Source organism: Neodiprion lecontei, chromosome 3, assembly GCF_021901455.1.
Source record: "Neodiprion lecontei isolate iyNeoLeco1 chromosome 3, iyNeoLeco1.1, whole genome shotgun sequence".
NCBI classification, from domain to species: Eukaryota; Metazoa; Arthropoda; class Insecta; order Hymenoptera; family Diprionidae; genus Neodiprion; species Neodiprion lecontei.
The window spans coordinates 33897578-33913586 of NC_060262.1; the positions used below are offsets into that span (position 1 = coordinate 33897578).

The 16009-nt window shown below is 37.4% G+C and overlaps 4 protein-coding genes across 7 annotated transcripts; 1 reads left to right on the top strand and 3 right to left on the bottom strand.

Annotated features, from left to right (window-relative positions):
* Nucleotides 1–5450, bottom strand: LOC107223180 (coronin-1C-A). 3 transcript variants are annotated; one of them, XM_015662792.2, is made up of 6 exons: nt 5319–5450; nt 4555–4781; nt 2857–3338; nt 1270–1648; nt 756–998; nt 1–654 (listed from the first exon to the last, which is right to left on the bottom strand). In XM_015662792.2, exons 2-6 carry the CDS (start codon nt 4750–4752, stop codon nt 478–480), a joined length of 1479 nt encoding a protein of 492 aa, XP_015518278.1. In that variant the 5' UTR covers nt 4753–4781; nt 5319–5450; the 3' UTR covers nt 1–477. The 3 variants fall into 3 exon arrangements, with proteins under 3 accessions (XP_015518278.1, XP_015518277.1, XP_046591038.1); XM_015662791.2 differs by lacking the exon at nt 5319–5450 and adding an exon at nt 4904–5065; XM_046735082.1 differs by lacking the exon at nt 5319–5450 and adding an exon at nt 4852–5065.
* A 282-nt stretch (nt 5451–5732) lies between these two features.
* LOC107223171 lies at nt 5733–11604 on the bottom strand. Its single transcript, XM_046735085.1, has 6 exons — nt 11281–11604; nt 9219–9599; nt 8625–8903; nt 7794–8287; nt 7461–7603; nt 5733–7348 (listed from the first exon to the last, which is right to left on the bottom strand). Exons 1-6 carry the CDS (start codon nt 11449–11451, stop codon nt 7338–7340), a joined length of 1479 nt encoding a protein of 492 aa, XP_046591041.1. The 5' UTR covers nt 11452–11604; the 3' UTR covers nt 5733–7337.
* A 335-nt stretch (nt 11605–11939) lies between these two features.
* LOC107223153 (cytochrome b-c1 complex subunit 9) lies at nt 11940–12937 on the top strand. 2 transcript variants are annotated; one of them, XM_015662749.2, is made up of 3 exons: nt 11940–12180; nt 12262–12411; nt 12765–12937. In XM_015662749.2, the coding sequence occupies exons 1-3, from the start codon at nt 12106–12108 to the stop codon at nt 12804–12806; spliced, it is 267 nt and encodes an 88-aa protein (XP_015518235.1). In that variant the 5' UTR covers nt 11940–12105; the 3' UTR covers nt 12807–12937. The 2 variants fall into 2 exon arrangements, with proteins under 2 accessions (XP_015518235.1, XP_015518236.2); XM_015662750.2 differs by having other exon boundaries at nt 12030–12185.
* On the bottom strand, nt 12583–15894 carry LOC107223165 (XIAP-associated factor 1). The gene is made up of 3 exons (XM_015662770.2): nt 15310–15894; nt 14703–15088; nt 12583–14615 (listed from the first exon to the last, which is right to left on the bottom strand). The coding sequence occupies exons 1-3, from the start codon at nt 15342–15344 to the stop codon at nt 13852–13854; spliced, it is 1185 nt and encodes a 394-aa protein (XP_015518256.1). The 5' UTR covers nt 15345–15894; the 3' UTR covers nt 12583–13851.
* Between the last annotated feature and the right edge of the window lie 115 nt (nt 15895–16009).

The window sequence follows — 16009 nt, forward strand, 5'->3', positions numbered from 1 at the left end:
TCAAATAGAAAAATCTCTTATTGTTGTTATCTTACAGCAAAATGTATTGTCTGTACAAATTAGGCACTCTTTGTTATTAAAAATTACTTTTACAGCAGCGCGCATTTACGTTTAAAATAATAATAATCATAATCATATCCATATAACAATAATATGTTAAGTTATAACATGTGTAATATATGTATGTATGTATGTATATGGTAACAGCAATAATAGGTAACGACCGATGAATGACAATCGATTAGACAAATGATTTGAGTGAAAAGAGAAATAAAGGTAATAAAAATACGAAGATAATTCGATGATTGGATGAAAATAAATAATAAAAATAAGTAGCGAAGCTGCAAAACGCGCAAATCGGCTAGTACCTAGTATTTACACAAATTGTCATATCAAAATATAATACGCTCATTTAATATTAAATAGTAATATATGATCCTGTCTGTGTTCATGTAAAAATATGATCTCCAGAAGCATTTAGACCTCATCGGCAGCTAAAACATCTTTTTCGGTAGGAGAAACTTTCTCATTTCTCTCCTGCTCTTTCATTTGCAGAGCAGCCGCAGCCTCGAGTACACGAATTCTTCCCTCGTGTTTTACGATTACAGCCTTCAACTTTCTTATCTCTTCGGCAAGCTCCTTTAGAACTTCGTCCTAAAGAATTTTAAAACAGGGATAATATGACACGATCTCGAACAAATTACCGTCAACTTTTTGTTCAGCTTACTCACTGGAAGAGTACAAATACTACGTACCGAAACATTGGAGGCTGGTGGTGCGGCACTTTGAGCCGCGGTAGCACCAACTTTGGCACTTTTACCCAATACATTGGCTTTCTTGTGCACCTTAAGATCGTTCTTTGCCGCTGCTGGCTGATAACCATCCCTCAAGGAAATCAGAATGGGTTCAGCATCTGAACCGGATTCCCATTCCTCTGCAGTAATGGCAGCTGCATGTCCTGGAGTGTCCGGATACAAGTCTTCTTGGAATAGTTCGGACTATATAGAAACATAGACATTATTGTAATATTGTTGGTAATTTGCTTGAAACTATGACTCAGTTTTCTCAATTAACATTAATTAATATCTTTAGTGAACAGTTGCAGGATTAATAACAGAAAATTGAAATTGGAAGGTATTACCACTACTAAGATCATCATATCAATCTGGATAAAGATTGCAAGAAAAAAAATCACGTGGTATTTTATGCCAATTAAGATGATACGGCACATGGAATAAAAATTGCGTCATACATGACTCATGACAATACCTTTCTTGGTACGGTCATGGAAACGACTTGGCAGAATCCAGAATTATTGAGACGATAGAAACGAGATATTTCGCAACTGTTGACATCGCAGCCACGTTTTGGCATCATTCCTATCCCTCGCTGAGGATCCGGCGTCTGGAAGGTGTTGATATAGTGGACAAAGGGCGGCTCAGGAGTGATCTCAAAATAACGAATCACAGAGTCACCTTTGCCACACAGGAAGACTAAGTTTGTATCAGGATCGTACAATGGAAACATGACTCCGTTGCTTGTGTCCAATTCCACCATGACTATGGGTTCACCTAACATATCGGGAGCACGGAGTGAATACTGCCTCTCTGACATTTTGCTGAAACCTGTTGTAAAGATAAGGCCACCCCTGTGAAAAAATAAAAAGCTATTCATGAATGAGTGCGGCTAGTTTCGAGAATCAAGAATAGTAACAGGTAATTTTTTTTATTCGCCATTCTACGTTTGTAAATGATCCAATTAATTTTCGTTTCTGGCATTGTGTATATTTAAATCACAAAACCTTATAAGATTCAGCAGTCAATAATCTGATCTTTCCTTCTCAATTGGTGAAAACTTAAGAATAAGGTATCAACCCTAACAATTAATCAAAATGTAAACTTGGGAAATAATTATTGAATCGTATTTAATATACACAGATCTTTGCAACTGATATTTAATAAATGATGTTCGAGCACTGATCTTTATCGGTCTATTCAGGTAATTATTCACAAACAAAAATAAAAATTGATGACAAACAATATATTATCTGAATCATCATTAATATTATCTAAATACATGAACCGGTTCTTGGTGCCTCTAATCATTGTAGCTCATTATTAAAGGCTAAAAATTTGGGTGGTGAAAAAAGGGATTAACACTAAAATGAGATTCAATAGAATAATTACAATAAAAATATTTAGCAACTATGGTGGAAAGTGGAAAATTGCATTTGCTTAGTTAATTGTAGGAATACTTTTTTACAATCAATAAATGTCAGGGTCATTGATTAGAACGTTACTGGTTAAGTAGAACTGACGTAGAAAAGTTGTTCCGGAATACATGAACAGACAGTTGACTGCATTCAAGACTTATCAAATTGTTATGTTATCAATGCCCTAAAAGATTAAGCACCCACGCCGTAACAATTTTAAATTAGATTTGAAGAACAAATCATCGTGACTCTGGACGAATCTTCTGTAAATACAAGACTGCAGATAAGTAATAAATGATATCAATTCAACTGTCCATTAGACAAAAAATGATTCCAAGTAGTTACAAAACACAAATCTCTTGGCTAAGTTGGAAATAAAAATAGAATAACTGCAATTGCGAATTGAATGTAAATTTTTAGTATTGAAGTGACTATTTAATTTCTCATGATTCTCCCAAGATTCTGGATTTATTAAAACAGTTTAAAGTAAAATATTCAGATAACTCTGCAACACGCCATTTCGAAATGCGCTTGTCTGCCAAATTTGTTAGCCAATAAACTGTCCAATAAATTACCAAAGTATATTCCGCAAAACTGACGGAATAGATTATTATTTTTTATTTTTCAACAAATGTTTATATTACCTAAGAAAAATAGCTCGAGTGGCCTTGGTGCCTTCATGAGCAATGGCTTCTTCCAGAACTTCTCCAGATCTAGGTTCAAGTAGGCGAATTTTCTTGTCCTTACAAGTAGTGACTAAACGGGACCCATCCCAGTTCCAACAAGCTGAGTAAACAACATCGGGATGGGAGTCAATGCGCACCAAGGCTTCACCAGTTCCCACATTCCAAATTATAACCAAATTGTCAGAGCCTGCGGTAAGAAGTACATTCAGTGCAGTTGGGTGCCAGAGAACAAGTCCTACTCTGCGTTGATGCAGCTGTAGATCGACCACAGGCTCCGTGAGGGTGCGGGACAATCCACTGTCAGGGATCTGCCATACTTTAACGACGCAATCCTCCGACCCTGATGCTATGACATTGTCATTGTGCGGGCACCATGCTATATCCAAAACTGGTCCCTTGTGTCCACCCACCAAGGGATAATCGGCTGGAATTCTACCCACCTGTTCAAGTCCATTAATAATTTTTGTTATTTTGTGGATTACAACTTACAATCTCTTCATTATTATATAATTCTTTCATAATGATATAGTAAGCTTCTATCCAGTTTTGAAATAACTTAAGATGCTTTCAAAAGCTGCACTCTAGCTCCGAATAAACCATGAATCTTTTTTGCATATTTTTGTGAGTTGCTAAACAGTCTTTAATTCATACAAAACAAACCTCGCATAATTTAATTCTGTGCGGAATGAAATTAACAAGAATTCACTAAAGTTGGCTTTGCACCAAAAATGCAAACAAGAATGATCGAAACTGGCTGTACTTGTGCATTTGCCAATATTACGTCATAACTCCAGTTACTAATCTAACTCGGGCCTTGTATTCAGAAGTGTACACGATATGAGCTGGTAACATGTCTTACAAGGCGAACCGATATCATGGTCATTATTGAATGTTATAAAGACACTGATAATATAAGTTTTTTTTTCTTGCGTATCAACTGACAGACTCAACAGTGTAATTAAAGTTTTTACAAATAACTTGAACTCAGATCTTGCAAGCAGGCGAAAATAAACTATTACCAAGTAAAATATAGTAAATCTTAAATCTGTTATGCAGCTCTAATGAAGCCTTAAATTGATTTAAAACTTAAGATCACTGAATCTAACTTTGTATTCCTGCTGCTTATATAGCCAAAATTACAAGAATACCATCGATGGGATCATCGTACTGCAGGAGAAAGTTATATTTATTTCACTTGTTTACAGGATCATCTAAGATTAGCTTGACTGAGACTCTCTCAATGTCAGAAAGTACAATCGCACAATCATGACTCATCGACCCTAAGACCATTGAAAACTATTTATAGCTCACCCATAAATTATCAAATTTGTAACATTAATTTACAACTAAGGTAATAACAAAAACAGCAAGCATGATAGTTTTGAGAATAGCCAAACAGAAAGCATGACATAGATTTTGGTGGTGAAAATGTTCAATGGGAAATATTGTGGACGCGTACTACATACGTCACAATAACATACATCAATTAGTCTTTGGAGATTAAAATGTAAATTTAAGTATAACTTGAGTTAATCTTTGGAACGAGCTACACTATTGGAATAAAGTGACTTTCTTCCAATCCCGTAATATTCGTGATGTATTCATGTTATACGCGACCTGTAAAAAAGGAAAAAATTCACACATACATCAACCCACCTTGTTATGAGGAAGTACTATAAAAGCACCGCCTCCAGCAGACTCGACAATGATGGCGAGGAACTTTGGATTAACAGCGCAAAAGGTTGAGTCCCATGAGGACTTGGACACCCTGATGTTATCGTAGCATTGTTCCCGTTTCAATGCCGTGCCATAGACATGACGGAATTTGCTGCTTCGCACCACACGAAAAGACATACCTAACCAAGCTACCTACTACACTGGACCTGCAACAGATCAACAAACAATATTGAGACAAGAGAACTTAACCTAAAAAAGCTCGGCGCTCCAACTTACTAGGAACGTTCGTGTATGTATTATAATATTATTGGTAATAAATAATTATTACGTAGGAAGCGCGGGTATGGCCGCCGCATGGATCATCCCCTTGACTTATAAATAGATATTCCCCACTATCGGAGAGGAATAAAATGAAAAATATTTCCCAGATATTTTCACCGAATTTTCAACATGCAGACCAGGGGAAGGGAAGTGCCGCAGCGGTGTGCGTCAATCGCGATATCTCATTTCGGTTGGGTGGATAACCGCGGGATGGCGGCACCCTGCGCCGGGACCGGAAACCGCCCTGCAACGCCTTATTTGGCAATGCGCACCCTCTCGCACGCACGGGTATCCACCCCATCCCTCTGCACATGTTCTTTCTCACTCGGTCGCTCCGCCGCGGCACACCCTACCGCCCCCCGTTGATGATGAATTTTCACAAGGAGTTTAATCGTTATTCAAATAATATTCAGTTATCTTACTATTTATCAAACGGCCGGCGATAACGCGGGAATTGACCGTCAGGAGACTTTCCTCCGATGACAGGCGGCACACGCTTTTGGAAAAGAGCTCCTTCTCTCCCCCGCCCCTGCGGCCATACCGCCCGCCCGTCCCCGTCCCACTTTGGTTACTCGGAATCACTCGGCCCGTTCTGCGCGTGCCCCGCGTCGAATGCGGCCAACACGGGGGGAAAAGCGCGCTTATTTTAAAAATACCCATTGACTAACTCGACCACGACTAACGGCTATAAATAGGAGTTGCGTGTGGATAATGCGTGGTCGTGCGTGAGCCAGTATCGCGTAACATTATGAGAAACAATTTTTTTGACAATATTGCTTGGGTTTTTCACATTTTTTATTACTAACTTGATCGCGTGATTAATTTACAAATACAAATCAATTCAAGCACATGCATTGTGCATTTATTAATACGCGCAACCTGTTACACAATAATTATTCGTTACGCTGATTACGCATCAGTAGATAAGGTCCAGGAAGGCTTCGACTCACGTCTTTCATACATAAGTATATCTTGTAGCGGTGTACTTTGATGGTACCTCAACAATTTATTTCACATACATGCAACTTGCGTAATACTAAGTCTCCGAATTGGATTTTTCACGGCAATTATCATTCTGCAGTCAAAGCTTAAAAAAATTAATCTCACTATTATATGGTGATGGGAAGGTATGAATTTTCAAATACCTGCACTCTTCACACTTTGAGGACGTTCATGAGACATTTACCGCCGAACTCTACTGAAAAAATTCGCTTTACAAATTTTATCAATGTTATACGAAGAACCGTATTCTTTTTTCGTTCAAATCTGTATTCTCGACGTTGCACAAAAAATTCATGCATACAAGCTGCAGATCATAAACGTGCGAAAGAAAATCTATATGATCCGATCCTATGTTGTTTTTTAAACATTAAAAGTTTGCAAATGATGATTCAAATTCTTCGATTATCATGCTGAATAGGATTATATAGCTACAAAAGTAAAGTGATTCAAAGAATTTCTTAGTTAAAATTACACGAGCCTGTAGTTAATCTAAAACGTATCATTTTAAAAGTAATATTAGTTTAATAACCTTGTACACTTCGTATTAAGTACATGTTTCAATAATTAAGAACCGCTGTAACAGGTCAACGTACATTATTTAAAAGATATTACTTTACAAAGGAGAGCAAATAGGCTCACTCCTGCGGGGGAATGTCCAATACCCGGTCGTTAAGTACATTATCGATAATAATCGATAACTTCATCATATAATTACATATCGTATTTGAGTACCATTAATTGAGATACTCAAGAGACAAGTAATAAGGCCGTTGTGTTCGTTAATAATTACACATTAATAATTAGAATAAAACCTAAGACTTATACTGATGCTTGAGTAAGATTATGGACATAGGCCTAGGCGCGGCATCCACGAATTCTTTCAATATACCTATAAATTAAACTGCAAATATTTAGATACAATATTAAAGTGAATAGATTTCATTGAAAAACCATTAAAATTAGCCGAATTTAGTCACTTATTCTACATGGTATTAAACAAATAACAGAAACAAAGAATTTGTAATGCTGGCACATTCATTGATGGGACCTATAACATAATTCGAAAAATTAAGTTTCTTGCCTGTAAAAACTGTCGCCTCACAACAATAAGTAAGTAGCAGCAGTTTGATCCCTCGTTTTGGGTACACATAAATACGTTGAGCAATTTCAAAGGCTACAAATATTTGCAATTTTAAAAACGTCAAGTCCATGATGCTTTGAATATTGTTTAAACATTCAATACTTTTTGGTGAATTTTTTTTTTTTTATCAAACGAACAACTTACTTTTCTAGTACTAACACAGTCTCTGCTATGTGAGTAAAATACTCTCGGTCCTAGCATGAAATCACTACTTTGTGCGAATCTCAGAAAACCCCACTGAGCTATAAGTACTAGGCTTCCAGTGTTAGCCCATGTCCACTCTCTTGATAGGACATTTTTATCGATTATCTGTAAATAAAGCTAGCTGGGCTGCTTTATCATTTTGGCAATAACGAAGATCATAACAGTATGTACATATGTACAGAACTAAAGGAGCACCGATGTTAATCTGTCTAGCTACCCGCGTTATTGTAAGATGTTCGTCCACCCAGTTCAAGAAGGTAGCGGTCCGGGTGATCCAACCAATCAGTCGTACTTAGCTTGACCACCCTCTGTTTCTCAGCTTCTTTGACTTGCCACTTTTTAATCTCTAACTGCAACTCTCTGAAAAGTGAATAAGTATTAGTACGAATACTTGACATAATATTAAAAATGAAACGAAAGTATGGAAATTTATGGCATTACAGTTTTCAGCGTAAGCAACCACGAACAGAGTTCATCAATAGCTGGGTCAGTCCAATAACAGACCTATGGACCAAATTGAAAATCGATGAAGAATCAAAGTGTACCTTACCTGGATTTCCGATCTCCACAACCCCAAGCTTCCAAGCTATCAAGACGATAAGGTACACCGTTAAGTTTAAGGCACTGGAACGATTTGTCCAAATCAACGCAAGGATTTCGTGGATCACTGCCGGCTCGGACACCTTGCGGATAGCCACGGATCATTGTGTTTAGATAAACTAGCTTGGGTCCTCTTTCCACGATTCTAAATGTGGGTGAAAGCTCTATAACCATGGAATCTTCATCACCCCAATAGAGGTGAGATTCACGCCATTCAACGGCCGAACATATACAGTATGTTGGGCGATCGCCTCCTTCCTCAGGACTCACACCCCTAAGGAACAATAAAGTAGGACCCTTATATCCCAGGACATGGTGTATGAATCTGTTCGCACCAGATCCGTGTTGCCCACTGTTATAAAGAAGAGTCCAATGACTGGGGTACGTTGGTCCAGCCATTTTTGCTATCAGTGCTTGAGTACCTTCCGTAGGAGAAATTTCAGCCTACGTACATAAACATGACCCCTCATTACGTAATAAGAGTACTGAACCTATTGTGTTGAAATCAAAATATTCTTTACATTGAAAAATCTGCCAGCATTATAAACTTGTAATGTCTCACACAAAAGCACTCAACAAGTAAGAACTGATCTGTTGCTCATTGAGTAACAGTGTTTCGAAATAGTTTCACAAAAATGATCTATTACCTTGCACATTACAACTTTCATCAAACATGTGGCATCAACTAGTATAGAATAGGCAATATTCTTTGGCCATCATACCAAATTTATGGTTCTGGTACAACAGCGACGGTAAAACTGTGTGTTTTTTACATATTTACCTGTGTGTAACAGAGTGGAAGACTTCCAGAAAGTAGCCAGACATGGCTTAAAGGAAGCAGAGGTTTTGATCCATCGAGAGGTGCAGATTGCTCTAGAACTGGTGTAGCTGGTGCTAATTGTGGTCGTGACTGAACTTCAGAAAGTAAGGCTGCACCATTTCGATATGCCGTTGTAAAAGCGTGGACAATATAACGATGTAGGCCGTTAAACAACCGTGGGCAATTTTGCCATAACCAATTGCTCACATAGCTCACAGATAGGACTTCTTTGCCGTGAAACTGGAATAAATTTCTTTACAGTCTTGATTGAATTACAATCAACAGAATATAACAAATTTGATTACAAGTCATGATGACAAATGTGTGGATGACATAACAGTTATAAAACAAGTTTCACTTTGAAATAAACTTTGTAAATGTTTTTCGCAATTGAATAACACATTAGCTAGATGAAATAATTTAAAATTTAAACTGTAGTTTAATTTTTATTCTATCATTTCATGTATAGACAATGACAGATATTGTTACCTCAAGTTAATTTTAACTACTGCCAGTAGATATTTATCATACAATGAAAAAGGTGGGTTTACTAACACAGGATTTGGTAACAGATTCGATTGTACGATGAATGTGTGGGCAGCGCTGTGGTCCGCCACTTGAGCTGTCCAAAGCTAATTGATAAGTAACCATTAGTAAGTCGTCTAAGCCTTCAGGGACTACGTCTATGCCTTCCCTGGCATACATCTTGACATAATTTTCCAATATCGTTTGGTCATGCATAATCGAAAGAAACCTTTCAATCTGCTGTCTGAATGCCGAAGTTCCAAGATGGGAAGTTGTTGCTTTTGACTGACGATGTAAAAACAAAAACAACTTCTCCGCAAGCTTGGGATACTGCGGAAACATATACCGTTTAAATACATTCTCGGTAACTCCATTTACAGATTCCTCTTGTTGTGATCGTTCTGTTAGGATCTAAAAAGTTACAAATAAATTAATTTTAACATTGATCAAACTATAAATTCATATCGATGATATGTGACATGAAATCTAGCTGTGATAATATTTCTGACACTTTAAATATATGCTCTAAGCAGGGCTGGGAGCTGATAAAACTTTGATAACAAGTCTAGTCGAATAGTCTGTAAGAAACTGTTGAATACCAAATTTCAAATTACCTCCGCAGTTCCTAATTATTTGTACTTGAGACTGTGACTTGAGAATTTGTAAATTTTCAGTCGCACCAGTGGTTGGTTATGTGATTTTCAAATATTTACTATGTATAGTGAAAATCGTGTCAGATGAAGGAAGCGTGACTCCTACAATACAAAGACAGAAATTTGGAAAAAAAACCTTCCTAGCTCGTCAATTTTTCATGTCGAATTTGGCTATATATGCGATAATTTAGAGGGGTGCACTGGTCGATTTCGACGTTGACATAAATATCTCCAAATGTCAAAGTTCACCTATCTCAAACGCAAACAAGGGTTTAATAGCTCTACTCTATGCACGATTCTGAACAAAAACACCCCAATATATTTTTATTTGAGCCAGAAATAAAGAAATGGCACTGATTCTACGAAGTAAGCAATAGTAAATTCATAGAATCCATGTCATCTCTTTTGTTTGTATTCTTTTGTGTATATGGATGCGAGTGTTTTTGTTCGGAATTGTGCATAGAATGGGGCTGTTAAGTTCTTTTTTGCTTTTGACATACGTGGACTTGGATATTTGGAAATATATACGTTGCCATGATAATCTATCGGGGTGACACCTTAAATTTCAGATAATACCAAAATCTCAACCTAAGTCATCATGACAATTTCCCTTTAACTCCAGAAATGGAACTGTTGCGTTTGCAACTCACTATTGTAAAAAATCATAATAAACTTTGACAAGTTTATGCGTGTTAAAGAAAGTACGGACACAAGACTAGTTTACACATAGACATGGCGGATTATTCCGTTTCATCCGAAGTCCTTCTAATTATTCCAGGATAAACCGCAGATAATTGGGAGTGCTCGAGTGAAATGTGCATTTCGGTTAATCGAAGGTTCGATAAGCAAGGTTTTACTATACATCTCTACCACAATTTTCTTCAAAATATGTGTATAAGTATTTCCTTTAAAAACGGAGCAAATTATAGATTATTAGAGACAGCAATCTGGATATAAACAGAATAAAGTTCTGGAGTAGAAACTCAAACAGATAAAAAAAAATGTTGATTATTTAACAATTTAGAATTTTTCGTTGCGACTTCCTAACTCTGTAGGACACGACATGCAGATGTAAAAAAATACAGATTTTATCATACTGGAATCGAATTTTACTCCGTGATGTTATCAAAGGTGTAAAAGTTGAGGCACAAGTCGTTATCAATATTTTACGATTCACGTGATCTACCAACCGGAGAAAAAAGTCTTCAACGATTGTTTCCGCATCGATTTAAAAGCGATAAAAATACATTAATAAATACATCTGACGATGCGTTGTGACACGTCTGTCATAACACTGCTCCATTGATCTGATGTGTCAGGAATTGTTGTTGAAAGAATGAAAAATAGGAGAATGCAATTCAGGGTACCGTCAGCTCCGTTACCAGTTGCAACAACATATTGCATGGCTAGAGAATAATTATGCAAAGGGATGCACTTGCCTTGGCGAGTTTGTCAATCGGTTCGAATTGCGTGTGCGACGTGTGTTCAATGTCGGCCCCAGAGGCACTTCGTGACATACCTTTCTTCGTCGTAACATCATTTCCCGTGGATGATACCGTGATTGCTTTCTTATGACCCCCCATGGTACCCCGTATGACCTGATTACCCATTATCGTAACTGAATCGTATCTTTTGTTGCACAGTTTTCAGCTAACTACGACACCCTCGCCTCACCATTCGCAATGGAAAATAACAACAACACAACACGGAACCCTGACTTCGGACTGAACTGATGGGAAGCGGATGTCAAACCTTAGACAACGCAATTTCGTTAGAAGTGCAGTCTTGCTGCCTGCAGCTTGGACCATGAACTTGAATATATGTAGTGTATTGCTGCATTCAACCTTGTCAGCTCCCTGACAGACGCTGCTAAAAATGGTTCGCAAAATGTCCGTCGATTCTGCCGCCAATCTCTACCACTAGTAGGGCTAGTAGTTGTCTGAGAAGCTTGCGCGCAGTCAGCGGAGGCAGCGAGTGTGTCAGAAGTCTACTAGCGTCACGTAGAGGAACTAAAAAACGGGGATAAAACGCGTACAATTTTTCAGTATACGACCAGTGGTGAGTGTCAGGGGGCTGAACCTTGTGCAACGTTGTGAGAAGTCGAAAATATGTTCGAAATCTTTTAGACTAAGGTCAATACATAACTGCTGAAATTCAAATCTGAAGATCAAATATTTCTCGAGGTGTCTGCAAGAGTAAACTATAGCGAATGGTAGATCTACGCAAAATTTGTTTAGTGATATATTATTAGCCATATAGTTGGTATGCTTGCATGCGAGTTGAACCCATGGCAAATCTCCCTAGGATCACTTGTCGTCTGTTCTGCGCCAGAGATTTACGTAAGGTGTCGACAGTTTCGAGATTTTATTTAAAAGCAATTTGAACAGTTAATATGAAATTCTTTTGCATTTTGTTGACAGATCAAAATGGCTGGTATTGCGTCCACAGTCTACAATGTTATCTGCCGCCGCAGTTCAACATTTGCGCTGGCTATAATTGCTGGCACGTTCGTTTTCGAACGTACTTTTGACACCATATCCAACCAAATTTTTGACTCTTATAACAAAGGAGTGAGTATCCAGCGCATCAACAATGTTTTATTCAGGTCCACATTAATAAAAGACTGCTCTCTCCGTGTCATATACATGATTAATTTTTGATGACTATTCAGTTGGATTGTATCAGGCGGTATGCAGTTAGGTTATCGTAGCATGGCTACCAATACGTAATGTATATTCATGGAATTTTCCAACAGTAAAATTGATTCTTTGTTGCATTTATTGACATTTTTAATCATAATTATTCATGGTTCATTTTCATCAAATACCTAATTAACAAATCTAGTAAAGGTAAAGATTTCCACTTGTACTAATTAATGCATATTTATGTTTGCTAAATCCTTTAGTAATGCTGTTATTTTCAGAAACAATGGAAGGACATCAAACACAAATATGAGAAGGAATAAGAAGAGACCACAATATGCGCATGCAATAGTATTTAATATTTCATAAACATGATAATATAAATACATAATTTCGATGGATGAAAAGTATATTATAAGTAGTTGAATAAAAAATATTACATATATCTAGAGAATCTTAGTAGCAATTTTAGTTCTAAACTAACCACAATAAAATCTCATTGCAACGCAAAATATAATAAGTAAAAATGACAGTGCACGTTATGTTAAAAAATGCAAGAAAGTCTAATACGAGATCAGTTTTAAAAAGCATCACTTACCATACTCGATATTAGGTGTCCAGTACATGACTATTCTAGTATTAGAGAATGTTTTATAACTTTTATATTTCATATGAGTTAAATTAAAATACAATCTATAGTTGAGAACTTTCATCAATGGAGCTATAAAATAGCTGATAAATACTATGTGTTGCAACTTGATTTTATCATGGTGTAGGGGTTAATTTACTCTAATCTAGGATACTAACAGGAGAAATAGAAGAGTTATACCATGCATCTGACATGAGTAGGTGTTGGGGTTAACTGGCTTTTCTCCAATTGATGAAAATGGATGCCAAGTGCATTGCGTAAATTCTTTTTTCCAACGACTTGAATAGCAAAGCATTAATGCCTCGATTGTGTACATGATACTTTATGTAACAAAAGCGTAGTTTACAAGTTTTTTCGATAGCTGAGTACACAAAACAAAAAACCATACTGTGATATATAAATTATCAGATTGAAAATTTCAGATTCTCTATTTTTGAATTCGCCAATGGTGAAATTTTGGATTTTTTCCCTGTGAAATACACAGATATATAATATGGTATTAATCCAGTACTTTCATGAGGTTGAAACTCGTAATGTTAATTATTGGAGCATTTTTAGGAAACATGTGTATTTTACAACTTTAGAAATGGTTTAAAATGAAGCAAAATATTCTCAAATTCTACAAACTCAATCTCCTGCGTCATTCTGAGACTAAAATCCGTTCTTTTTTCTGCAGCACTGCGTTACATTAGCATTACTCATTTCGATCTCGTGTAACTTTATTGATCACCTGATACTTTGCATGACATTTGATGTTGCAGAACCTCAGCAAGAGATTTCAATTCGCCACAGAGCTCGCAAGGTATTGTTGCCTGTTGACCCGCAGGAGAACATAAAATTTGATGTGCAGCCAATCTGTGAGGGCTAAAACTTTCCTCGCAAAATTCACAGGGCAACTTTGTTGTAGAGTCATCCATTTGGCACAAACGAGTGGAAGATAATAGGCTGCCACGTACATTTCCGAAGCAATTAATGCGATGCCTCTGATAATCTATAAGTTCGAGTGATTTGTTACATATGTCACATAGAATACAGGACTCTCCCCTGGCCTGGGCTGCCAATATCTTATCAGCCAATGAAGACCTTAATGGATATCCTGAGTATTGAGTATGGTGTGTTCTATATTCATCAAAAGGACCAGCTGAATCACATGTGTCACGCGGAATAACACTTGTGTTTACCACATCTGCCTGGATAGGAACATCTCGCTGATTGCATACGGTACGATGAACTTCATAATCCCGTGAAGCAATCGACTTGTGACAAATGTCACATCGGACAACTGACATTTTTCTAAGTACAGGATTAGTGGTGCACCAGCCAAGCGTACATGATATCTGATGTCGTCTCAACTCATTTGGTGTAAACATACCATCACAGAATTCGCATGGCAATAATGTGGCATCCCCATTCTTGAGACTAGTTGCTCTCGCACTAGATGCAGTAGCTCCAGTTACTTCCCAAGATGCACTCGGTCCGGGTTCTGAAACGAGAAGAGTAGCAGCAACATTTGAACTTTGCTTCCAAGCAATTATTAATCGAGCTTAGATTGATCTCTATAACAACCTACCATCTTCCAATTTTAAAAACTTGTGGTTTGAATCTAAATGCAATTGTGTGTATTTGAACATCACATATTCTCCACAGTCTTCACATTTCTCAGTGCGAGTGCCGCAATAATCAGTGTGTGCAGTCATGTCGCTAAAAGGCAACTCCAACTCACAGTAAAGACAGGAAATGAAGCGTTTCGGGCATTCTGATTGCATATGTTTTTCAAGAAGTCTTTTCTCGATGCTTGCCTTGCAGCCTGAGCATGTCTCATTGGCATGCTCCAGACTGTTATGTTCACCGATATTATGTTTGGGTACTGGTTCCCCACATTTATTACAGAGTTCTATGTGTCTGCTGCAGTGCGCTGTGTGTGTAACATAATTCTGTGATGCAATTTTCTGTTTGCTGCAATAAATCATTGGTATTAAGTTAATTTAGAAATAAGTTATATAAAGAAAAATTTTCAATTTAGATACCAATCGCGGAACAAAAAAGCTAATTTTTAAAGTATTAAAAATAGATGCCTGACATCAATGAGGTTAGCCGTAGGCGTAACTTCTCTCGAACTATTTCAACCATATTTAAACAATTAAAAATTATTTTGAACAGCGTCAAATGTATCTTACCAATTATCGCACGTTAAACTGTCACTTTCACTCATCTTTCGAATCGTTTAATCACAATACTTCAGGATTTCAACGATGTTTAGGCTTACTAAAGTAGCGTGCACGGTGCAACATAAGTATGTCCTTTACGGTCAAACATCAATTGTTAATTTCAACAAAACTTTGTAAAGTACCCGTATTCCCACTGGTAAACCTCGCTTTTTTTAACGCTTGGAATGTGTTCCCAAATTAAGATACCTTGTCCTGAAAATCGATTGGGCGCTACGTGGTTGCCACAAAGTAACGACGGTGGGCCTTGGAGCGGAGGAGGGTTCTGCCCTATCGTCTCTACCTAACGGAAGCTTAAGATTGAGTCGGTAGAAGGTGAGTACGTAAGACTACTTATCAACTACGACTTAGAAATGTCGATCAGCCCGTGAGAAGACGCGTAACCGCGTTCACTGCCAACCGCCTCCGATGACCTCCGTGTTTTTCGATCTAAAATCGCGAATACCTCGAAAACTGTGATAGATACGGCAAAACTAACGAAATTCGGGAGGTTTCCTAGAGGGGAAATTACATCGAACAGGTAATTAGGCCATTATGAGAACTTCCGTGGATCCTCATTTTTATTTCGATTTTAATCTTAATTTTCAAACCTTAAATCGCGAATATCTCGAGAACGGTGATAGATACAGCAAAACTAACGAAATTTGGTAAT